This window comes from Adiantum capillus-veneris, chromosome 7, assembly GCF_014529385.1.
Source record: "Adiantum capillus-veneris isolate H3 chromosome 7, ASM1452938v2, whole genome shotgun sequence".
Taxonomy (NCBI): domain Eukaryota; kingdom Viridiplantae; phylum Streptophyta; class Polypodiopsida; order Polypodiales; family Pteridaceae; genus Adiantum; species Adiantum capillus-veneris.
In genome coordinates this window covers 92,974,096-93,000,028 of record NC_140937.1, presented here as the reverse complement: position 1 = coordinate 93,000,028, position 25,933 = coordinate 92,974,096, and the positions used below count along the sequence as shown (strand labels likewise).

Here is a 25,933-nt window from a genome sequence, read left to right as displayed (position 1 = left end):
AGCTTCACGTCTCGTTCGTTGTAAGAACACCTTCATTGATTCTTCACAAAAACTTGTCGTTTTTGTGAAGGCTTTTGTTCACTTTGAAGCTTCCTCCTTGAGGAAACGACAATTTTTGGAGGAAAACTCTCCTTTCTCTAAGAAGTGAAAAGGAAAGGTGAAACTACTTCTTTGAAATTGGTATCTTTCCTTTCTTTCTAGCTTTCCTTGTCAACTCAAGTATGCTATCTTTCCTTGTGTAGTGTGTTTGAAATAGAACAATCGCTCTAGACCAAAGAGTGTTGTGCGTTTCATCGAAAGGGCAGTCACTTTTGTGCTATCTTTCCTTGCTATACAGAACAAGGCTCAATAGCTTGGATGGTAGAGTGTTGGCCTCTTACCCTCATGGGGTGGGATCAACCCTCTTTCATGGAAGGGTTTAGAGGGTCTTCCTACGCACGTAGCCAACGGAGTAGAGTTGCTGGTCGAGTTTGCCCTTGGTCGCTTACCTTGGTTGTGCGCTGTGGAGGGCGTAGATGGGGCGGCCACGGTCGCGGTCCGTTGCTTGTCTCCTCGTGTTGTGCGCAGAACTCTGTGTCTGTCTTCTTTTTGTTGCGCTGCGAGGGCACCTGCGGATCGTGGGGAAGGAGATGCACGTTGCATGCACATGCAACCCGCTTTTCCCCTTTCCCAAGAATAGCTCGTATATCATTGAAAGGACGAGAGTAATGCGTGTGCTAGTCTCCACCCAACCGTGCTATCTTATAGTCTCCCCCTAACGTATACACTATTCGGTCGTGCTGGTGGCCTTGCCTGTAGGACCCATGTCCTTACACACCAGCTCACCGGTGATGCCACCCATGATCCGGGGTATGATTGACAAGGCAAAATTTTTCTCTAAAGGTAGGCGGTGGAAAGAGATTGAGGTGCACGACAAGATCCTTGGTGATTTCAACTTGGATGACCTCCACATCTCTATTACTTTTGTATGAGATTATTTGAATGATGCCTCATTCTTACTATATTGTACAAAAGTGAATCTGATATTAAGTCATTTTTGCACAAATCATGATCTAGCTATTTAAAGCCAGTTGTCTTTTGAACATTATGTTTTTTTGTGTATATGTATTAAGTTTAATACAACAACACACACACAACTTATCTCTAAAGGAACATGATAGAGCCTCCCTCTCTCTGTGGTATCCCGTCTGCAAGAGGATGTTTTGTGTGTGTGTGTGTGTGTGGCTACATAGCTTTACAAGGGCGCTCCAAGTTTAGCTGATTAGCTCTACCTTTCGAAAAAGCTAGTCGCATGCTTTTTGGGGGGCACTAAATCTCGCTAATCAGTGCACCTTTGCAACACATGTTAAAGTTCTCTGTGTGTGTGTGTGTGGGCGCGCTCCAAATTTAGCTGATTAGCTCTACCTTTGCATATAGCTCATCCCATGCTTTCTGGGGGCCACTAAATCTAGCTAATCAGCGCACCTTCGCAGCCCATACAACTTTGCTTTGAAATTTCAACTTTTGTCTCTCAAATCAAACAATGCCAAGTGGCATGCTTCCGCTTCCGCTTCATGCATTGCAAAAATCAGTATTACACAATCAAGGTAAAAAAAGTATCTCTTGCTCATGCTTAGAGAGTATAAGGTTGGGTCCACATGGGATGGCGACTGAGAATTCTAAAGGGGCGTCCACCTTGCGTGGCTTGCGCCCCATTGGATAGCGTTGCACTTCCACTTTTCGGACCCACCAATAGGCTAGGTTCAGATGACTAGGTGGAAGAGTGTGTCTGTCGAGCAGGGCGGCAACGATTGGGTAGAAAGAAGCGAGCTCACTTTCGAACCCACCCAATTTTGGGCGACCCCGCTCCCCCCCCCCCCCCCCCCGCCCCCCCTCTGCGGCGCAAAAAGGCTCGTCTATCGGGCTGCTTTTCAGCTTGAAGTGCGGACTGTGCAACTTAGGTCCAGCTCGTCAGGCTTCAATGCGGCTCATTGGCTCAGAAGAGGATCATTGTTTCAATTGAGGGGGCTACCTCCGTTCCTTGTGAACAAGCAGAGCGGAGAGAGAAGAAGAGGTCCTCTACGCCGCTTGCTCATTTGAACCGGGCCATAGAATGGGCGACACGTCCCTCGAAAATGAGCACTGTGGCCTGCTGTGGCGACATACCCAATCAGCAGCCTCTTCCCTCGCTCCTATTGGAGGAGAGCGAGGCACGCTAGGCTTTGCCGCCTGTATGTGTGAATGTAGAAGTCTGAACCCACCCCTAAATTGAAACATGTGGGCATAAGGACTTTGTCTCGTTTTGGCCGGTTGGGTATGGCCGTCTTGTGAATGTGAACGTCTACTACCCTAAATACCCTGCGAAATCTCCATTCGCGTTCTCTTTCATTCGGTAGCGGTGCTTTCTTCCAGGTACACCCCCTTCGATCTCTTCTGTGTTCGCTTCCTCCTCTTGCTCTTCTGCTGCTGTTCTCTTTTGTATACCGTCTCCCTCCTTTTGTTGTTCTTTTGCTGTTCGTTTTCGATGTAGCATGTTTGGATCTATGTCGGGCTGCGGATTTGGTGGGTGAGCTGCATGATCTTGTTTCCCATCTCGTCAGTGTTCGATCTACATCGCGTTGCTGTTTTATGCCTACGAAACTTGAGTTTCTGCGCTTCCTTTTTTTTATCACCCCCTTAGTGGGCGATTCTGTTTGATTCGCCCTTTCTAGTGAATTATGTGATGTCATTGTTACTGTCGATTAAGTAGAAAGCTCCCATGAGCTTGATTTGCTTAGTAGTGCTGTCTATCAGGCAGATCGCTTGCTGTGCTCAGTGCATAGATCGTCACAATGTTTTCTTTTTGGCAAGAGTTTCTCTTCAGAACCGAGTCTGAGACTAATTAGTACTGACTTAGTCTTGTTCAACTTGATTCCTACTGGTTAGGTAAATTGCGGTGGTGGTGCTAGTTAGTAGTATATTGAAATGTGTTTTGTGTGCTTTGTAAACTGTTGGAAGCTCATCTAGCCTACAAGACTTTCCGTGTTGTAGCTTTGTAACATCACCAGGAACTGTATGATGTTTATGTGGCTCTTGTCTTCTCTAGTGTTCCATGCCTGCAGATCGCAATTTTGGATGAACTACGGCTTGCTAACATATATCTATTTCTGTTGGAATTCTTAACCCTGGAGTTCTTTCATTTTTATTGGGTTGGTGTATGTACAGCTAGGTTAATGTTTCTCAACTCCGAACAATGGGCATGCCAATAACAATAGGATTTAATATGCCTGCCTTTTCTATTGGATCTTCGCCTAGCTGATTCAGTTGGCCAACTTTTTTTTTTCTTTTTGGTCAAATTTTATAGATGCGTTCTTCACTAGAAGAAAGTCTTTCATTGATGCATGATTCCTTGCTGCATGGAGCTTTCTTATTAGCTTAGCATGGTCTTGTGCTTATGTAACTCCCATATGTTGCAGTGTTCACAATGGCAGAGGAACGAAAGGTACCCTCAGTCATGCAGAAACTAGGAGGATATCCTTTCCTTGGGTCAAAAGTATCTGACAATCGAAGAATGCACTACGGTGCTGTGTCCTCTGCTTACCAACGCCATGAATGGCGTTCACCTGCCTTGTCTTCAAGCATGGTTACTATAGATCATACCAAAACCTCATTCACCCCTCTACCTGTCAACCCTGTATTTGTGGCCGCTCCTACTGAGAAGAGCTTTGCAGTTGATTTTCTTATGGGTGGAGTGTCAGCTGCAGTTTCCAAGACTGCTGCTGCTCCTATTGAGCGTGTCAAACTTTTAATTCAGAACCAGGATGAGATGCTCAAGTCTGGAAGACTTCAAGAGCCATACAAGGGAATTGGCGATTGTTTTAAGCGCACTATTGCGGAGGAAAGCTTTATCTCCCTATGGCGAGGAAACACAGCCAATGTTATCAGATACTTCCCAACTCAGGTAAACTTTGAGATTGATATATTCTGTGGGAGGTGGTTTTCAGAGCCTCTTACATGCTTTGCGTCTTTGGCTCGCTCACTGCTTCCTGCATGCAGGCCCTTAACTTTGCTTTCAAGGACTATTTTAAGAAGCTTTTTAACAAGAAAAAAGACAGGGATGGTTACTGGCCGTGGTTTGCTGGGAATCTGGCCTCTGGTGGTGCAGCTGGTGCCTCTTCTTTACTCTTCGTGTACTCTCTTGACTTTGCCCGAACTCGTCTTGCCAATGACGCAAAGGCTGCCAAGAAGGGTGGAGAGCGACAATTTAATGGACTTCTGGATGTCTACAAGAAGACATTGAAATCAGATGGCCTTCCTGGTTTGTACAGGGGCTTCACTATTTCATGCGTGGGCATTGTCGTATACAGAGGTCTTTACTTTGGGATGTACGACTCATTGAAGCCAGTTGTTCTGGTGGGGAGCCTAGAGGTATGCTGTTGGGCTTAAATTTCCTTCTCTCTGTCATGTTTTCGGTCTTTAGGTCCTTATTTTCTGATGCTATCTTCCCTTTCTACGTATATTGTGATGATGACCATTAAAGCCGAGATTATTTGGAACGTGCTGGGGCCATGGGCTGTTTCTTCTATGTAGGTAGTTGGGTGCTATTTGGAGTTTCTTAACGTTCTGTGGTTATGTTGCAGGATAACTTCCTTGCTAGTTTTCTCCTTGGTTGGAGTATTACTACTGGTGCTGGACTAGCTTCATATCCCATTGACACTGTAAGACGTCGCATGATGATGACCTCTGGTGAGGCAGTGAAGTATTCTGGCTCCATGGATTGCTTCAAGCAGGTTATTCAAAAGGAAGGTGTGAAGTCGCTCTTCAAGGGGGCAGGTGCAAACATTTTGAGAGCTATTGCTGGTGCTGGTGTGCTTTCTGGCTATGATCGTCTGCAGTTGATCTTCTTTGGAAAGACATATGGATCTGGTGGAGGCTAAGGCTTGTTCAAGTAGGTTTTTGTAGAGTAATGAATGAAGGGGGCCTAGCTTTCAGGATAATGACGAAATGGAGTCCAGTGGCATCCAAAAGCCACGTGCATTTTTTTGGATACTCTGATTCTCGCGCTATTGGCTGAACTATTACGAGCCGATATTTTGATTCATTTAATAATTAGATTTGTCCCCTACATTAAAGGTTAGCACTCAAAAGGCATGTTTTTGAGTTCTCTGAATGAGAAGAGTTATTTTCTCTTGAGGTTGAGCGGTATTTTGCCAATATGAAGTAACAAGTTTTGAAGTTCTTATATTATCAGTGGGTGCTCTGTTGAAAGCTTTATGCTAAATGCTGCATAATTTTAGGGGATTACAGATCAAGCCCCATTATTAGAATTTTGGGGAAGCTATGCTGGTTTGTGTGATTGATAGGAGATGGACTTTTAACTGTATTGGTCGTATATGGATACTAGAACTGATCTGTCAACAAGTTTTCTCACCTCGATAATCATTTAAGGACAGTGGTTTGTCATGGAAGCCTGTGATTTAGTATCCTGCAAGCACCATGCTTCCCGTGGTTGGAACCTTTGAAATTCCGTAATTGAATGGTGGATATATTAAGTTGGTGGTGGGGCATGGCGAGTCCTGAGGATGTAGTTCTGTCTGTTCTGGTGTGGCCTGCCTGTCAATAGACGGGTTTCTATTTACTGTTAGTTTTACACTATTGTGAATAAGCAAATGGGGAAGATTGTGCTATAGGTGGGTTAAAAGGTGTGCTGGTACATTTGCATCAAGGGCAGAGCCATTCATTTGTATGCAGATCATTGCTTTGGCAACTATGGTATTATCTGCACCGAATGACTGCTTTTGCCACCTTAGCCAGCATTTCGTTGTTAGGACGCGTAGGTAAGTAGTTGAGTGGGTAATTGTGCTTGAGAAGAATTGTTTGCATGATTATCAAATTGTCAAGTGGACGCAATGGATATTCGTTGTGCATCACATATTTGCAAAACTGTTTGAATTGTTTGTCTGCTGCCCCTTGGCGCCCAATTGCTCACCCCGCATGGTCCTCAGGTTTGCCATTGCTGCCTTAGTTCTTTCTTGCATGCACTCTCCCTTTTCTCTCTACCTCAGTCAGTGCGCGTATAGCTACTAGGAGACATTTTCATAAGGAATAGGTACTCTAGGGGATATTTATAAGTAACATGCTTTAAAAGGGGAGCCCCGATATCCTTCTCCCAAAGATGACTACCTAGATTTAACTCTACTCTTTAGAACCTAATCTTTTTCAGCATTTGTTGCCTATCTACTTAGTGTTGGCTAAAATGTCGGGGGGTAGTTGAGGCATCCCTTCCCTAAAATGAAGCAATCACTGAAAGGTTACCTTTTAATTTTTGTAATGGAGATAGAAAAGCAATTAGACTCCCATTTGTGAAGGCCTTATAGTTTCTCAACCAGAAATTGTAGACTATGCTATCACTTTTGAAGAGGTATCCTACATGGTTAAATGGCAAAGATTTAGTATTATAAAATTATACGACTAGGATGATTAAAGCACCCATGGTGTAAATATAGCTTTAGTAATGCGAGTGACCACCATAGATTTCTCAAAATCTAGTCTACTATCTGTTTTACACTATGGTTTGGCAACTTTCAAAGTCTGTTGTGAAGCTTCATAGAGCTCTTCTAACAATTATGTTGTTTTTGGTAGTTCAATTTTTGTTATGTATGTGTCAATAAGGCAAATTTCGTGTCTCCGGAATAACTAGTCTAGCTTAGTGACCTTGCTATATAACATCTATAGAACATAGCAGGACATGCACATTAACAATTAGTATCTAGCATTGAAGGGAACAAGAGCATGACTAGGGCAGTTTTGCGTCTATATAACATCTATAGAATATAGCAGGACATGCACATTAAGAATTAGTATCTAGCATTGAAGGGAACAAGAGACCAGGGCAGTTTTGCGTGCAAGGGATATAGATTTGAAAAAACTATCATGTGTATGGGAGGAGACAAAGTTAAGAGCATCAATTAGAAGAAATTATAGGGATGGTTACGGTTGAGATTATATCCAAGAACCTCTACTAATGTCTATTGATGAATGTTTTTTCTAGTACATGTGCTACATGTAAATTCTTGCAAATGGAAAGTATTTCAAAAAGAAACTTTTCATCGTATGGTTGGTAGCACAAAACATTGCCTCTCATTTTTGAAGGTGGATGGCAAGTGTGTTTTGCCTTTCTTCTTTTGTACTTATTCCTGGTACAATAAATAAGGACATTGATACATGTAACTTCAACTTATGTGATCTGTGTTATGTGCATTGACAATGCATGTTGCATCGTTTGCCACATCGATTGTCAAGTCGATGTTTTCAATGATCGTGTAACGCATGCCAATTGCAATCGAATCCAGTTCGTTTATCTTAGGGTCTAGAAGCCACTACTGAAGGACATTTATGTTACCCTTGTCCAACTTTTGTAATATCAATTTGATTGTACAACTTATTCAAGGCAAGGTTGTTATAGTGTTGGACGTATGATCTATGAGTACAGATTATCGGAGTAGAGTTGTTAATGTAGTTATGCACATGCACTTCATTTATAATACATGCACCCAAGGTACAATTGATCTCATCTACGATTGGTTTTCTTTCACGAATAATGGTCAAGAATTGAAGTAGTTCAAGGTCCGTTGCATGTCTTACAGAGCATGACATCTTGTAGAAAGTTGCATGAGCCAGTGGACCAAGCTTGTGATATGGCATGTGTTACAAAGCTTTCGTGCGTGACTACAAATTGGGGGTAGTTGGGTAAGATCACCGAACAAGAGAACACATTTGTTGTTGAAGGGATCTGCCAATGTACTGCTTGTTACATTGATTTTGTCTTAGATAATGACAGTTCGTTTGGGTTAACATGGATAGCTCGTCTATAATTATAATATTTGCCTCTTTTATCGCTCATTGGTCTCATAAATAGAGAGACGATACTGTTATTCGTGGTTGGTATCTTCAACTGGCAATGGACTTGGATGCAATGTTGCCGAGTCTTGTTGCTGCCGCTCCGACGACAAAGCGCCCAATAATAATATAGAAGTGAGAACATGAGTGTATCTTGTTTATCGCTATATATGTGAGGTATGCTGCCGCGCAAGAGGGATATATTTCTAGATTGTGAGCAAAGATGTCACATTGTATGCTCCAATTTTTATAAAATGCAATAATTTCAAACCATGACTTAACATATGGATGATAAGCTAGTTTCAAGTAATCGTCTTAAGTGTTGAGAACATCATACTGACATTTATTACAGGAGAAACGAAGACATATATAGTATGACGCGAATTATTGAGATACCTAGTATGGTATCGATTATTAGAGCTAAAGTAAAGATGCACAAGGTGAATTCACTACTGTGATACATCACATGCATTCACTACTTGTCTATTCACTATTGTAATACATCACATGTATTGGCTAGCAATCAAATGTAAAGAGTTGTCTGTGTAACTAACAGTTAATTGACATCGAGTGTGTAGTTCTGAAAATGAGATCCAAATAAACCAAAGCAAAGGTAGTGTGAAAAATTATAAAACAAGAAAATAGAAAAAGCATGAATAAACTGCAACAATAGATGAGGTGCTTTACTTACTTGCAATGTTGTACTGCTGCTTTTCGATTGTCCAATCTATACGTGGATATTTGAGTCAAGCTACAAAAAAGCAACATGACTAGTTAAACATATCGTCTTGCAATGAAACATCGCAAACTGAAAGTACAGGGTATACAGCGCACATCATACAGAGGTGCCGTACAAAAGTACGGTGGAGAGCTGGCACTGTGGTCTCTCCAAAAACTTATAAGAAACGAAAGCCGTGTCCTGCCCAATAGCATTTATGAATTGCGCCAAGCTAACGCATGAGAAATTGAATGCAGATAACGGACCTTGCAGTATTGTCGAGCTAGAGTCACGATTGTGCAATTGGAACATGCAGTGTTGTGAATATATGTCCTCCTTGCCATACACAAAACACGCAGATGTAACTTTACGTTCCATGCCCTCTGTCACAAAAATACGGAAGCATAAACTGACGTTTGATTGCACTTCAAATACTCAAGAGAATTAGAGAGAGAGAGAAAGCTTGACACTTCATTGGGGACCAGAAGATGGGCTGGTTCCCCCCCATAAAGAGAATATCTTTATTACTAAGGGAGAATCTTTACAAGCACGGGAACGGGGTGAAAGCCCGTCCTCTATTCTTTCTTGGCCTTTTTCTGCTTCTGACTGAGAGAGTAGAAGAACTGCTCTCTGACTATTGAGAGGATTTATCCTCGTCTGCGAGATTTTGGGAAGCTCTCGTAGGGGAGAGTCTACCTTCCACAAAACTCATCAGAAGCTCTCACGAATGAGGGTCTATCTTCCGCTAACTGTGCCACTTTGGACGTAATCATTCCTGCAATTAACCAACCACAGAAACATGCAAAACACACACACATACGCTGGCTGTAATTTTCTGCACATAACCAAAAATTGTTACTTGAGCGTGTTCCAATGCCAAATTGGAGGTCCTTTTCGCGATGGAAATGCTCCAAACTTGGTGTATGTGTAGAGTAGGTAGTGGGGAATGAGATTCTATTAAGACTTTGCTGAAATTCACCCTAATACAAGTGATTAGGGACTGAAAACAGGGAATTTGCAGCAGCTAAACAAGGGAGAAAGAGAGTTTTCTACTACTTTACGCAATGAAACTTCTCCCAAAGTTGCAAGCAACCATGAGAGGCCTTGTTCTAGGTGATGGGTGCTCAGAGGCTCCACATACACCACAAGGTGCTGCTCTCAAGCTTCAATGGAGAGCTTCACTGCGTAGAGGATGGTCAACTTGGGGGGGGGGGGGGGGGGGGGGTAGTGCACTGCCATCCTGGCAAGAGGGGGAGGGGCTACTCTCTTATAGCCTCCCAAAAGAGGGGGCGCTAGCATGAGAGAGAGATTGCATGGAAAAGTGTGCCAAGTTGCACACTTACTTTAAAATTTAAAAACCATTCAACTTTTGACTTTAAAAATCATATGCTAGTTAATGAAATGTGCAATTAAGTGCACAACTGCACACATAGATGCAACAAATGAAAACGTTAGCTGCTCCCTAGCGCATTGCCGTGCCAGCAATGCTCTGGCATTACCTGTGCGCACTTGTCTGGCCATTTGGTCCAACGCAAATCATTTAAGAATACTTTTAACTAACTTATCCTAAGGCCATAAAATAATCAAGCCTTAGGGTTAATAGTCTAAGGACTCCATCTCATTCCTGTGCTTGCACTAGCGCGCGTAATTTTTCTGAGCCTGAAATCTGAGGCTACTATCTACCTCTTTATTGAAGACCCGATTTTCCAATCACTAGGGCTTCAGGGTATTTTTCTGCTAGGGTCTCCCTGAGGTGCTCTGGCCCAAACTTTGGCGCACCTTAGGTCCCAGAAACTGCTAGATCTATCTGATGTGCACACAACTAATTAGACAATTCTTTTCTCGTAAATAAATTAATTATTTACAAAGTCCGACATAGTTACACTAATCAATATTACCTTCTCTCTCTCTCTCTCTCTCTCTCTCTCTCTCTCTCCTTCCTTTGTGTTGTAAGCTGCTTCGACCGACAATTATGCCTTCTTGTCTCCTTGCTGACTAACCTGTGCTATGTATCGTATTTTCTAACTGCACATGATAATAGTCATCTTGAGGTGGACGTCCCAAAGCAAAAGGCACTATTCATCCCGCTCATCAAAATCCAAATGCGTATCGGACGAACTACTATTATGTGAAGCTCATGGATATTAGTATGGTTGGCGCTCCGCTCGATATCATTCTCCTTCAAAACAGAGCCAAAAAGTGACACGGACATTGTCATATTCAATAGTTATGAAGCCCATTCTACCTTTCATTCAGCTGCCTTCTACACATTGTGGTAAGCTATGACCAACTAGACTTGTAAATGCCCCATGTTATACTTCTCAACACATCAACCTGCGGTTCAAGGTAACACGACGCCAAATTTGTCAATTTGTTTGATGTATGTTATTTCCAAGGGGTTTCAATCAGGGTCTCAATCAAGTAGCAATTCTCTTCAGCACCGCCCGAAGGTGAGGGTGTAATGAGTGTGTTTTTGTGGCCATAGAGGCAGTATACTCAAGCTCGTCACCAACAGCTGTAAACGATCTATTGCAAAAGAGCAACGTTGCAATATATTGTTGTTGCTAATCTCAACTGCGTCTGCATTGGTTGCCGCCTGCACACGGTTTAGCAAGAGAAGCTCTTTATATACCGTAGTACTGGCCATATTGTCGTAAAGTTTTTGCTATCCCTCCCAGTTGTTGAATGGCCATGCTGTTGGAGGCTAATAGGTGCTGACATATTGGTATGTTTGTCTCCAAAAATGCCATTACTCCTCAGTCTGTGTTCTTCGGCTTCTCCAGCATCAAATCTTTTTGTGTGGAAAAAAGAATTAGCTTTCGCTTTTGCTCTTTGACTATTCTTTTGATCCTGGTCGGCAACGTAATCACCCGCATGGATGACTTGACTTCCGCTGCAATGTTGCTGCATCTCCTTGAAGGTACACATTAACCAACTCCCACGGACACCATATTTTGCTTTGAATTGGTCATGAGAGATGTTTCTGTATGTTTGCAAATCGTTCCGAAATGCTTGCCTCATCAAATTTTCAGTTAGGCTATCAACAGAGCTGGACGAGGAGTGCAACTGAAGCCAACGGCTCATCAGACCATAACTTGCACTAGTATTCCCCAATGCCTTTCCCTTGACAATGAGCTATCCACTAATCCCCTCATACTCTCTGCTAAAAGCGCAAGCAACTAGCACTGAAGCAACTGGCTTAGTTACTTGAGGATAACCATCATAAGCTTTGGTGTGATCGATCCTGCTAAGCTTTTCTGGCCCTCATGTCCACTTTGACCTTTACTCTTTCCATTTCTTGGCGTTTGCATCGTCAACAGCCTGATAGCATCATCACAAAAATGTGCTGAATGGGCCTGTGAAGGTAATGAGTTTTGGTGATTCGAGTCCAGATTAGGCCAACTGACTATTGATTGAAATCTGATATCTTCTCTTTCAGTAGCACTAGAACAGACCTCTGCCATGGGGCGTTGCTATAGAACCTAACAGAACATACGTAGATTGAGATCAAGCATCTAGCATTGAAGTAAACGAATTACAAAGCGCATTAACGAATTTTAAAAAAGAATTGCATATATGATGATCAATTACCTCCATAGCTCTCTGTAAAATGGCCCAATTTCACGGCGATGATTAACTTTAAAACATGAAATGCACATGTCAAGTAAATTTATCAGCTTATTGTCAAGAATTAACCCCATCTGTGAGACGATAAGAACAACTGACGGCATACACTTCGTAATGAGCAGATAAAGACCAAATGACATCATGCATCAGCAACTTGACTCCTCGAGTACAATTCTTGCCCCCTACATTGTATTCTTTAACTTTAAAATACTTTCCAGGTCACATTTTATGTAAGTACCACATGGTCTCTACCCCTCTACTGAAAGGCAATTCAATGATGCTGCGAAAATCTGAGTGCAGGAGATTTTACCTGTTCCATGCAAATGTCATTGAATGCTTTGGGCATGTATTTCTGATGCTGCATGCTTTCCATCCTCTCTCATTAACACCAGGTGTACGGGATTCATATAGCTCGCCCCATTTGTCTCTTGGTCCTCCTTCCTATTCTGCTCCCAAGGCACACTCACTTCGACGCTTACAATAGTCTTGAAGAGGGGAATTGGGTTCCAGCAATGGAAGACTCTCTGAATCTGTATTGAGAGACGTCTCGAAAACATGTGTCGCCGCTGAAAAAGACTCGCTTGTGCTTGAGCTGTCCTGCCTTCCCAGGTTTTCCGTAAGGAAACCTGATAGCCCACATGGCATGCCCATTCCTGCCATCTTCACTATATTGTGTCTCTTTACCGTGAATCCTAGACCAACTCCAAGGGGTTTCACATCCACTTCTCGGTAGGTCCAAAATGCCTAGCTCGTCGACATTTTAGATGGTCAGGTATGTATATGTCAGGGAGCTTGGACCTGAAGGAGTAGGTTGGGGGTGCAGGCGGAGGGGGAACATCTTGCAAGCATCAAGAGACTCCCATATTTGGAATACATGTTGATTGATGAGCTTCTGACGTACACATCCAGCTTGCAACCAGTTTCCAATGCAGTACAACGGATCAACCTCCCCTCATCCAAAGCAAGTAGAATAGAGTATGCTTTGAGAGCAAAAACCATGATACTGTGATTCGGTTCAACAACTCCACCCTCTTGTAAATCGTGCATTAAGTTATCCAGACTCCAAATAGCCTGTATTACAACATCTTTACCTGAGAGTTGATTGAAAACTCTACGCGCATCCTCAAGATGATTGCGTCTCTGTTGGGCATATCCTGCAATCAGTGCCTTCCAGAAGACGACATCCCGCACAGTAAGCTCGTCAAAGACTTGTTGCGCACTGACATGTGCACCGCACTTGACATACATACCGACCAACATTTTCCCGAAGTATGCATTCTTTCCAAGTAACTATTGGAATATCAACATGAATTCTACTGCATTTGTACAAAACCTTCTTCTTAGCAGTGTCTTTAAGTGAGCTGACAAAAGAAAGACTCATTTTCTTGCTCTCCATTTTTGCTTGTGTAGCCTTTATTGCGCTGCTTGCTTGGCAGTGTTGCGAGAGAAAAGAGACGTGCGTGGACCAAGTCATTGCCAAGCACGACAATTTTTGCAACAGCCCTTGGAAGCTTCCCTCTCTTTGTATCTCTTGAAAACAATCCAGAGCTTCGTAGCCCTGCTACTGTTGGGCATATCCCGTGATCAAATTATTCCAAGAGACTAGGTCATTGCATCCGGGGCCACATGTCTTCGAGATAGAAGCAAATAGAGGTGTAGGTGATTGCATTTGGAGAGCTGCCCTCTCTTTGCATTTGCTGAAAACAGCTCGAAGGCCACGATTGGGCATATCCCACGATCAGAGCATCCCAAGAGATGACATGAAAGACTCCATATGCGTAACTTGCAATCAATGCATTCCAAGAGATGCCGCTCCGAACAGTAAGCTCCTCAAGCACTTTTTGTGCTTTCTGAACTGCACCACATTTGGCATACATGCCAAGGCAATGCCAAGTACGTAGTTTTTTCCCAACGGTCCATGACTAACAATATCATTGTGAGTTCTTTTGCCCATATCAGCATCTTGCATAATGTCACATGCCTTCAAGATAGAAGCGTAGGTGATTGCATTTGGAGAGCTGCCCTCTCTTTACATCTGCTGAAAACAACCTAGAGCTTCCTGGCCTTGCCACTGTTGGGCATATCCCGCGATCAAAACATTCCAAGAGACAACATGGAAGAGCCCATATCAGTACCTTGGGTAGAGCCACATGCCTTCAAAATGCACAACGTTTTTTGTCAACAGCCCCTGACCAACAATATCACTGTGAACTCTTTTGCCCATACCAACAACCTGCATGATGCCAGATGCCTCCCAGTGGCACATGTAGGTCATTGTATCGGGAGCTCAATGCCACATGCCTTCAAGATAGAAGCGTAAGTGATTGCAGATGCCCCCTCTTTGCATCTGCTACCACTGTGAAAAGCAGCGCTGTTTTTAATTGTTCCTGCGAGGCTCGTGGCCATGCGCTTCGAGTTGTTCTCTGCATCTGCTGATGGCCAAAACGGGTTGATCTTGACCATCTCGAACAGCTGCCCCTTCCATCTATGATTGGCAAAAGGCTCAACTCCATGGCTTTTCCATAGAAGCTCGCTTCTCCTGGTACAGAGCGCGGCACCTGTGCGAACGCTCATGGACTTTTTGGTACGAACACGAGAGCAGGCAGGCCCGCAGGTTTCTGGGCTGCAGATCCTGTCACTGTAAAAAGCAGCGCTGTGGGCAATGGCTTGGATCTTGCCAAGTGGCCACTTGTGGGCTCAAAGATCGGTGGCCTCCGATGACTTCTTGCATGTGTTTATTGGCACATGTTTGTGTCATTCTAGAGAAAAATTGCCATGCTCTTGAAGGTTGATGCTAGTTAAATCCTAGAGAGAGAAATAACCAGCTTCGAAAGTGTTTTTGCATTTCTTTCGCGCGATGCATCTACAATGGCTCAAAGCATCCGTTTTAGGTCATGTACGCGTTTGAAATTAGCTTTCAGAGTAAGTGTGAAAATGGATGAAATTTGAACCACCACATCTAGGAAGTTTTTAGACCTTTTTGAAGGATTTACAAGGCTTTGCATTGCCAAAGGCTCTTCTTCTTCTCCTTCTTCTGCTTTGCTCCTATAAACTATCTCCTATAAGAGAGAGAGAGAGAGAGAGAGAGAGAGAGAGAGAGAGAGAGAGAGAGAGAGAGCTCTTTTTAGTGAACAATGTAGTGGCTAGTTTTTAGACTTTTGAATGCTCTGGAACCTTCAAAAACACCCACTCTTGCTGCATGAAGTAGACTCGTCGGTGTTTCTCATATGCAAACTTTTTGTAATGGTCTTGAACTTGTTTAACATTTCTCTTGGCAATCCTCAACACATCGGAATGTTCTTTTAAGAAATCTTTAACCCTACGGACATGAGTCCAATGTTGATAACCATCCATTAGCATACATTGTCTAACCGTGTGGAAACATGCTTTGCGTTATTGTAAGCAAATTTCAAAATCGATATGTTTGCTTCTACTAACATAGGTTCATAGCATATCTTTTAGTACTTGATTTACTCGCTCAATTTGTCCACCTGTCTAAGGATGATTCACTCGCTCAATTTGTCCACCAGTTGTATTTAAGAGTAGTCCCAAGCTTACAAAATATTGCTCTCCAAAAACGACATCAAATTTTTGTCTCTATTGCTAACAATATTAGACGGAAGGCCATATAATTTATATGCGTTCTTAGTAAATGAGTTGAGACCATGAAGTGTCATGGGTAGACCAACAATACAATCCATACAGATGCTTTCAAATTCCCGTTTGGGATCTTTAATGGCTATAAAAGCCAACCTATGTTGAGACGCTTTAACTTTTGTCACAACATTTTTGGCAATTTATGATGTACTCATGTATATCCTTATGGAAACGTGGCCAGTAAAATAGTTGTCTTATTAATACATGTCTCTTGAATACCTGGACGACTTTCGCTCGAACTGACGTGACACTCAAAAAGAATTTGGCACCTAGAGTCTAAGTCCATGGGTACATATACTCTCCCTTTGTGGAGTAGATACCCATCCTCGATAGAAAAATTCTTCCATCGCTAAAGTTCTGTTTGTCAAAAAGTAGAACTATGTGTAGAGTCAACTGGTGCACTCACATTAGAGCAATAAGGATCCCTAATTTCTACACGACTCCACATTGTGGTGTATAATGGATCGTATTTGCACTTGCCTCGAAGAGAGGCCAAGAATTCACTCGTAATTTTTGTAAAAAGGCAGAGCATTAATTTCTGGCATGCGGCTGAAAGCTTCGACTACCATGTTGTACTGGCCTTTACGATGCTGTAAAGGGAAATCATACTCTCGAATAATAGCTGCCCAACAAGACTTGCGACCCTTCAACTCCGTTTGAGTGGTAAACCACTTAATGCTCTCATGGTCAAATATATTCTCAAACTTTGCACCATATAAATTATGCCTCCATTTGTTAAGTGCATGTATATTGGCATAGAATTTATGCTCATATGTAAACTAATTTTGATGAGAACTATTTAATTTCTTACTCTCAAAGTCTACTGTTCTATCCCCTTGAAGAAGTACTGCATCGATAGACATATTGCTATCCAAAACAAAAGGTTTTGTTGGATTCACAATGTTTAGTAGGGGAGCAGTAGGTAAAGTTATTTGATAAGTAATATTTAAAAATGCCTAAACCTTGTTTGGAAAGTTGTTTTAGGAATATCTCTAGCATCAATTGTAAGTGATGATATCCTGATCTGGTAAATCAATGTTCATGAAGTATATAGCCCCATAGGGTTGCATTAACTCTAAGCATATGATAATTATTCTTTATGGTAACCTTATTTAAAACTGGAGAGTCTACATACATGTGCATAGAACCGTCCTTCTTTCTCACCAAAAGCACTATGGATGTCCATGGAGAAGAGCTAGGTCTAATGAAACCTTCACTGATATATTCAACTTGCTCGTGTTCCAACTCTCTAGCTTCAATTTGACTAAGCCTATAGGCTAATTTGTTGTTTGGCTGCACATCTATACTATGTTGTCTTTCCCTTGTGGAGGTAAACTCGAAGGTAGATGGTCCAAAAAAACATCTTTATATTTGTGCAAAACTCACATCGAGAAACAAAATCAGAGTGTTTATCTTCATGTACAAAGAAAGTAGACAAGCAGTAACACAAATAAATATTCATAAATATTCTCTATTTCATTCGCTTCTACAAAAATTGCAACTTGGTTGTACATATAATAGGAGAAGAAGGGACATCCCATTCTTTAAAAAGTATAACATGATTACCATCAACTTTAAACTGTAGAGTGCTATGTTGATAACTACGCTTCAAAATAGGTATATAGCCACACATGCCCAAGAATAACATCAACTCTTGACATGTTCACAACCTGTTGGGAGAAAGAGGGGAGACCAGTTGCTTAAAACAATTCAACACATGCTCACAAACATCACCATCAACCTGTCAACCTCTTTCCCCAATTTCCAAGTGCGCGCACACACACACACCTAGACTATGACACACACACACATCATGGAATTGACATAGACAAGATTGTAAGAGTGTATAAGAGAATGGTAAGAGATAGAGACTTGATTAGAGAGTACACAACAAATTAAGCATAGCATAAGAAGTGTCGAGAAGAGAATCTGGAAGAGAAAGGCCTAAATCTAGCCACAAACTCCACTACACCTATTCTTGTGGAGTTTGGTATGTAATATATTATTTATGAGTTTAAGCTGCCAAAATTTGAGGCCCCTCTTTTACAACCACTTCACTTTTGTAAATGAGTGAAGCTCATTAGTTCTTGCATGTCTCATAAGGGGAAGTTCTCACTACAATTATTTACAGAGCCATAGTGGCTTATTGAAATGAAAATCTAAAGTACCAAGCGAGTATAAAAGCACGAGAGGGTTATTGCCTGTGCCTCTTCGTCAACTCCCCGCATCCACTCTACAAAATCATAAACTCAATTAGAAAAATAAAATAGACAGCACATAATTAACCATTACGCCAGCTATCCCAATTGCAGCTAACCATGACAATAGGAGGGTGCCCAATCTCATAACATCCCTCCCACCAGGGATAACAACTGTCCTTAGTTGCTCAATCAAGAAATCAACTAGACTGTGAAAGATGGAAAATTTGGAGAAGGTCTGGGAAGTTGCGAAAAAACTTTTCAGGCATCCATTTGGCATCCTCTCTAGGGTGGCCCTTGAAAGTCAAAAGGTAACGGTTATAAACCGTACCAGTGCATGTAGTGGTGGTTTCGTGATCAACTATTTTTTCAGGGATGAGTTGCTCTTCTTGGTCTACAAGTGAAGGTGGGTCTTCATAAATGTAATGTGTAGGTAGGGGTCCTATGAATGGTTTTAAAAGACTAACGTGAAATGCATTGTGAATGTGCCAATGTGCAAGTAGGTCTAAACGGAAAGAAACATCATTAATGACAGTTGAAATTTTAAAAGGTCCCATAAAAATAAGGACCAAGCTTAACAAAGACATTTGTATCTACAATCTTGATCCTTCGTTTTTCGATGCAAAGTAAAACATAATCACCTTCCTTAAACTGGTGTGCCTTGTGGTGCTTGTTAGCATGCTCAGTGTAAAGCTCTTGTGAGTATTTAATTGCAGAATGCACACTTGCATAAACATCATGAAAGTCAAAAGTGAAATCATCAGCTCTACAGGGACAACATTAGAAAGACATGAAGCAGGAGTAGGAAGAGAGTGACCATATACAACTGTAAATGGAGATTTACCCGTGGCAGTGTGAGTGGTGTTGTTATATGCAAATTGTAGAATATGCAGGTAATCATCCCATTCTTAGGTTGAGAAGAAACATAAGCCTTTAACAAATCAATGATAGTGCGATTGGTGACTTCGGTTTGACCATTAGATTCAAGATGGATTGCAGAAGTGAAGTCAAGTGTAGTGCCAAGATTTTCAAACACAGTAGTCGAAAAGGCACTACATAATTCTGAATCTCGATAAAAAATAATGACTTTAGGAAAACCATGATGTGGGAAAACAGTCTTAAGAAACAAAAGTGCAGCTTGATGTGCTGTGAGTGTTTTCTTACAAGGAATGAAATACACTTGTTTAGAAAAACGACCAATAACAGTCCAAATCATGTCATGCTTGTGCACTGTGATGTTTTGAGTAGAAGACTCTCACTTAATAATCTATCAACCATTATGAGAACTTCACTTGACACTATGCCTGACACTTATGCACATGATGGTGACTTCAAAACGACATGGTTGCATATGCTTACAATTCTGTGCACACATTTCTCAAATACACTATTCAAGAAAACTTCCTTTATTTTAAACAGAAATTGTGTGTGACTAAACCTTTCCATACATTAATTATTGAAGAATTGCACAAACCACCCTATGCTGGACATAGAGGATTTACTGCAACTTTTCAAAATTTATGTCATGATTTTTATTGGCCTACTATGGGAATTGATGTTAAACAGTATGTTTCAACTTGTTTGATTTGCCAAAAGATCAAAGCAACAAAACAGGTAAGAAATTGGGACAACCACAACAGTCAATTCTTTATCATAAGTACTGAACTTTGTTTCAGAAGGTTTGAATTTATGACTTTCAAAAGCAAGTCGATGGTTATCTTGCATAAGGACTGCACCGATACCTTTTCCACTAGCATCAATGACTACGACAAAGAATGGTCTTTCAAAGTTAGACAGTTGCAATATAGGTGCATTAGTCAAAGCATGTTTAAGTGTATTAAATGAGCTTTCTTGTAAATCAGTCCATTCATAAGGTGTGTTTTTCTTCAACAGGAGAGTTAAATAATATGACTTGTAAGCAAAGTTACGAAGAAATTTCCTATAATAGCTACAAAGACCGATGAAAGAACGTAGCTCATGCAAGTTTTTGGGTCTAGGCCATGCTTGAATGACTTCAATTTTCTTGGGATCTACATGTATTCCCTTACCCGATATGATGTGTCCCAAATATCCAATTTTGATTGAAAAAATAAACTCTTTTCAAGATTCAAGTACAAGTGATTTTGTGCAAGTAGATCAAGTACATGTGTTAAGTGATCTTTATGCTCTTGTTCAGATTTACTGAATACCAGAATGTCATCAAAAAATACAATCACAAAATCTTGATGGTTAATGAAAATTTTGTTCATCATGCATGTGAACTGGTTCTAGCATGGGTTAGTCAGCTATATGACTATTTTCATGATGTAGACTTTCCCGAACATGAAATGGTAAAATGTGCATCAAATTATCTCACCAGTAGCACTGCATTGTGGTGGAACACCACCAAACAGCACGGGAAAAGACCATGTACCTGGTATGCATTCAAAAAGTTGTTTTTATCTCAATTTTTGTCCACGCAGTACAAAGCTAAAGAATGACACCAGTGGGATTTAATTTGATAGGGTCGAAATGAAGATGTCTAAGACTATACTGATGGTTTTTGCAACTGTTTAATTCAATTGCAAGCTATTGAACATGTTATCCGCATGAAATTAAAGCGTAAATATATCTCTAGCTTAACACTACAAATTGGTGCTGAGGTAGATTCACTGTCAAAGGCTATTAATTTGGCCCTTAATGCGGAGAACGAAAAAACTGCTAACACTAACCGTAACAAGAGAGCTTCTTTCTCTCCTAACTTTGACATGAACAAACATCAAAGCCGTGCCTTTTTCAAGAGACGTAGATTTGACAATTCTGCTACAACTTCTCAATCTCATAGCAACAACAACACGCAGCAAACGACGCAACCAAAATTCTTTCAACCAATGTCCTGCTCAAAACTCTAATGGTAATAAAAAGGTGAAGCGTTTCAAATGTTTTCAATATGGTCACTATGCAGATAAGTGCCCAAAAGGTCTTGCTAAGAGCAATGGCCACTCCAATGGCCAATCCAATGGAGTCAACCAAAATCCAAGCCAAAAACCCTTCAACAACAACCACCCCAACAAAGCTACTGTTAACCTCATCGAAGATGCTAATCCCAATGGCAATGAAGTGGAAGCTAATTACGGTGAGGGATATGATCGTGAGTATGATCACGATGACAACCCATCTTCAGGTACTCCTATATCGCCTCACACTTTGTTTAAAGAAGTGCAAGGCACAATCAAGGGTGAAATATCACCATTATTTTAGACGATGGCAGTAGCCATGATTTTATTTTTGCACGGTTGGCACAACAACTATCTCTCTCTGAAAATTTCATCACCTCACAAGGTCAAAACTGTTTTTCATCATCAATGTTTTAATTGCAAAACCCAAGTCACTGTTGAAGTTTGATTTGGTGAATTTACACAAGCACGTACATTTTTTGTAGCACCATTGGATGGTCTTGATATGATTTTGGGAATGCCATTTCGTCATGAATTTGACTCGTCTGTACTATGTCTCTCACTCATAATTATTAAAATTTCTTCATCCAAGCAACACTAACACACCAAAAATTTCCACTCCTTTCTCACACTCAAGCCAAAAGAGCCATTTGAAAACAAGGGAAAACATATCTAGTGTTGGTAAATCAAATTTCCACTGAAATCGAAACCTCACATAACTCTTCACATGATGATTTTCTCTCACAATTCAGATTTCATGCATGATCTACCACTTGGAATACCACCTTCACGCCCCGAGGATCACAAAATAGATATTATACCGGGTAGTGAACCTCCTTGTAGAGCACCTTATTGTGTAAATCAGCTGCACACAAGGAAATACGAACTCAAATCACTGACTTGCTTTATCGGGGACTTATAAGGCCTAGTAGTTCACCATACGGGGCTCCAATTTTCTTGTTAAGAAGAAAAATGGGACTTTTCGTATGTGTATTGACTATAGGGCTTTAAAAAAGATCACCATCAAGAATAGGTTTCCTATTCCTAGAGTGGATGATCTATTAGACAAACTAAAAGGGGCAAACATCTATAGCAAAATTGACCTCAAATCAGGGTATCACCAAGTCAAAATGTTTGATCGAGATGTATACAAAATTGCTTTCAGAACACAAACGGGACACTATGAATTCTTTAGTGGCATCAAAATCCTTGAAAGTGAAGGCTTTTCTACTAATTTTGTTTTGCTTGGATGCCGGTGCGGATTCTATGCGTGCAAAATGCAATAATTTATCTTCAAGCTCTTGCCTTAGCATGCGTTCATACATGAGCGATTGTTGCAGATTGGCAAGCTGTTCAGCAATTGTGGGTGCTTGTGGAAGGTGTGCCATGATTAATTGCTTTTTTTCATTTATAAGTTTTAATTTATATATGTGTGTTTTGAAATTCAAAATGGCTATATGGAGATTTTTACAGATGCAGTATATAGAATAAGTGAGAGTGAGTAAAAGAAATGACATAAATAAAATGAACTTAGCTTAAGATTGCGTTGGCATCAAGTCCAGAATGGCGATGCGCTAGGAAATTGCCTAAAAAGTGAGCAGTCAGACGGTTCGTCTACGAGTTGGTTAAGTTTCGCGACGTCCGATCTCCCATATCCCCAAAGGAGACACCAATATCAGTTTTGTAAAAGAGAGTCCGCAGGTTATCCAAATAATTGATAATTTTTTGATTAACTTGACCATGTTTGGATCTTTGGCAGGTGATTTGTCAGCTCCATTGTGATAGTCGGTTTCAAAGAGGGATTAAATGGGAAAGCCGACATGTCCTTTCCAATATCTTTGGCAATTGTGGGAATATCCTGTGCTAGTGCCGACTGATTGAGTCAATTGGGGAAAGCCAACTTGCGAGAAGTGGAATAGCCAAGTTTTGGGGAGAGAAATGCTCCTTGGAACCCAATGGGCGTCTGATCAAGTTGGGAGTTAATGGGTTGAAGGGGTGAATAGAGGCTTAAGTAAGTGGGGTCTTGCTTCTTCTTTTTAAAGCTTGCAATGGGCGGCTGACCATTCCACTTTTTTCAAAAGCCTCACCTTTTAACAAAAAGGTGTGAAAAGCTTGGCATGCAGGTGAGGACGACAGCGCGAGCAACAACTGGAGAGATGGCGGCCTGCGTGATGCTTCTCGGCCTGTGTGCCTGAAGACAAAAGTGATCCCAAGGCAGGGCGACCGCTGCAGTACTGATTGGGCTCGTTTTTGCAATGGTCAAGTGTGTAGATCCATGTGTGTAAGCAAAGGTCCCCACGGTCTCCAATAAATTTAAGCCGAATGCAAAAAATTAAACTCATACTTGAGACGGTGAGGCCTCGAGTTCAAGACGCGTACTGTGTCGATCGTATCACTTCGTGTCGTCAATTAATTTAGGCAATTAACTCCTTCTTTATCTTTGTAAGCTAGATCTAGCTTTATCGAGTTTCTTCGAAATTCGTTCTTCTTTCACTCATTCGTAAAATATTCATATTCTTATTATTAATCACTAACAAAGTACTGCGCATATCCGTTCTTGACCGTCATGAAACCAAAACTGAAAACCGGTTGCCGACTAGTTGTTGATTCGCCGCCAATTAACGACCAAGCAGAATTTGTTCTGCAAATTCGATTGATTAAGCTGTGAATAATCACGAATCCTTGAATCTTTGTATTGCAAATTCGATGAATTGAAATCTCGAGTTTGTTGATTCAAGAAATTTCCTTCTTGAAATTGAAATCTGATGCCGATTAAATCAAACGTGTTTGCTCTGATACCACTGTTGGAAGAAAGAGGGGAGACCGGTTGCTTAAAACAATTCAACACATGCTCACAAACATCACCATCAACCTGTCAACCTCTTTCCCCAATTTCCAAGCACGCACACGCGCACGTGCACACACACACACACACGCATGCACGCACAAAGCATGGAATTGACTTAGACAAGATTGTAAGAGTGTGTAAGAGAATTGTAAGAGATAGAGACTTGATTAGAGAGTATAAAACAAATTAAGCATAGCATAAGAGTGTAGAGAATAGAATCTGCAAGAGAAAGGCCTAAATCTAGCCCCAAACTCCACGACACCTATTCTTGTGGAGTTTGGTATTTAATATATCATTTATGAGTTTACGGTGCCAAAATTTGAGGCCCCTCTTTTACAACGACTTCACTTTTGTAGATGAGTGAAGCTCATTAGCCTTGCATGTCCCATAAGGGGAAGTTCTTGCTACAATTATTTACAGAGCCATAGTGGCTTATTGAAATGAAAATCTAAAATACTGTGCGAGTACAAAACGACCAAGAGGGTTAGTGCCTGCGCCTCTTCGTCAACTCCCCGCATTTCACTCTACAAAATAGACAACACATAATTAACCATTACGCCAGCTATCCTAACTGCAGCTTACCACTACAACAAGAGGGTGCCCAGTCTTGTAACACAACTTGACAATTGATGCTCCTAGGATGGCTTTGAACTTATACTGGCACATTCTTTACCATAGTGTCCCAAACATTTGAGCCTTGTCCTTGCATAAAAGACATTGTGTAATTTTTTGTATCATTTGTCTGTTGAAGCTTCAACCACTTCAGTAAAGCATAGTCGAGAAAATTATGTGCTGCTCCATTGTTGATGAATATGTGCACTTTGTGCCTATTGATGTAGCCATGCAAGCGGACTAGATCATGGGTAGAAGCATATTAAAGTACTACGCTTTTTATGCTAGTTCACATGTGCAAACAAGCATATTATGTTAGCACAAGTTTTGGTATGTCAATCACTACTATAGCAATTATAAATCCCCTAAAGTGAAAAGTACAATAATTTATCTTATATACATAGGGCTATTAAAAATGGCCATTGGTCGGCTACTCTGGGCCTTGAATACATTATAAAACATTACAACTAAGAAATGTATAGCTCTAGGATCAAAATTACATAAGCTCATGTACATGGTTCTTGGAAAAATATAATAAATAGAATGTGGCTTTGAAATCTGTGTTCGACTAAGAGGGTTCTTGTAAGCTATAATGGTCAAACAATCCACACTTATAAGCCGATGCACATCCTCGTGCATACTACAAAAGATCTATCTATAGTTTTTCAAGTGTTGCTTCTCAAGGGACTTCAATACTTTGTTGAACCTTGCTACCCTTGCCATGATGTCCACCTTGAAGGAGAGACCTCGAAGAGGGTTGTTGAGCAAGGTACTTTGATAAGCCATATGTCTTGCTTGAAGCTCTTTTGTCAATGGATTAAAGATGTTTGAATCCATTTCAAAGAACCTTGTCATAAATGCCTCTTCAAAGGTCTACATGTAGTTGGAGGGCAAGAACAAATTATGCGACACGCCCATGATCACACTTTTGGACGGAGCCTCATAGAGATCCCAATTGATGCCATTTGTGTCCTCAAGGAAAAATTCCCATGGGTGCTTTGTCTTGTCAATCTTGTCAAAAGCTTCTATACAAGTGATAATTATCTTTGCTATTTGAATGTGAGATCTGGGACATCTCTCTACATTGTCATTGTTTCCCGGAGGGTGTGTAGCATGTATGCCTTTGGGATTGGTGTTTGATTTAGGATTGGCGAGGATTGGATAGTTCAACACCATCTTCCTTCTGCTTCTTTCTGCGATCCACTGCTTTAGCTTATCTCGAGCATCCACTTCTGGTCTGTCCTCATCTAGATCTTGAATACCCCACAATTGATGTATTAGGTAGGTCTATTAGTGGCATTTTCTTGACACTTTCAAACTATATGTGTGTGGTTTGCACTATTGGCACATGTTCAAGTCTGTTAGTGGCATTTTCTTGACAATTTCAAACTCTATGTGTGTGGTTTGGACTATTGGCACATGTTCAGGTACTTGAGAGGTGCTACCCAAGTTATAACTTTTGCTTTCAACTTCTTAGCAA

The 25,933-nt window shown here is 41.1% G+C and overlaps 2 protein-coding genes across 3 annotated transcripts; one reads left to right on the top strand and one right to left on the bottom strand.

The window, feature by feature from the left end:
• Positions 1–2,256: 2,256 nt before the first annotated feature.
• Positions 2,257–5,157, top strand: LOC147454228 (ADP/ATP translocase 1, mitochondrial-like). Its single transcript, XM_086516239.1, has 4 exons — positions 2,257–2,391; positions 3,435–3,919; positions 4,015–4,386; positions 4,599–5,157. Exons 2-4 carry the CDS (start codon positions 3,443–3,445, stop codon positions 4,893–4,895), a joined length of 1,146 nt encoding a protein of 381 aa, XP_086372365.1. The 5' UTR covers positions 2,257–2,391; positions 3,435–3,442; the 3' UTR covers positions 4,896–5,157.
• A 6,154-nt stretch (positions 5,158–11,311) lies between these two features.
• On the bottom strand, positions 11,312–13,462 carry LOC147454227 (pentatricopeptide repeat-containing protein OGR1, mitochondrial-like). Of its 2 annotated transcripts, none has more exons than XM_086516237.1 (2): positions 12,167–13,462; positions 11,312–12,057 (listed from the first exon to the last, which is right to left on the bottom strand). In XM_086516237.1, the coding sequence occupies exon 1, from the start codon at positions 13,460–13,462 to the stop codon at positions 12,986–12,988; it is 477 nt and encodes a 158-aa protein (XP_086372363.1). In that variant the 3' UTR covers positions 11,312–12,057; positions 12,167–12,985. The 2 variants fall into 2 exon arrangements, with proteins under 2 accessions (XP_086372363.1, XP_086372364.1); XM_086516238.1 differs by having other exon boundaries at positions 12,513–13,462.
• Positions 13,463–25,933: the final 12,471 nt, after the last annotated feature.

Bases quoted from the DNA above. Each gene is read 5' to 3' on its own strand.
- LOC147454227 (XM_086516237.1), bottom strand. From the start codon at position 13,462: ATGTTGGTCGGTATGTATGTCAAGTGCGGTGCACATGTCAGTGCGCAA.
- LOC147454228 (XM_086516239.1), top strand. From the start codon at position 3,443: ATGGCAGAGGAACGAAAGGTACCCTCAGTCATGCAGAAACTAGGAGGA. The intron at 3,920-4,014 runs GTAAACTTTGAG...TCCTGCATGCAG, and splicing joins TCAGATACTTCCCAACTCAG to GCCCTTAACTTTGCTTTCAA. The intron at 4,387-4,598 runs GTATGCTGTTGG...GTTATGTTGCAG, and splicing joins TTCTGGTGGGGAGCCTAGAG to GATAACTTCCTTGCTAGTTT.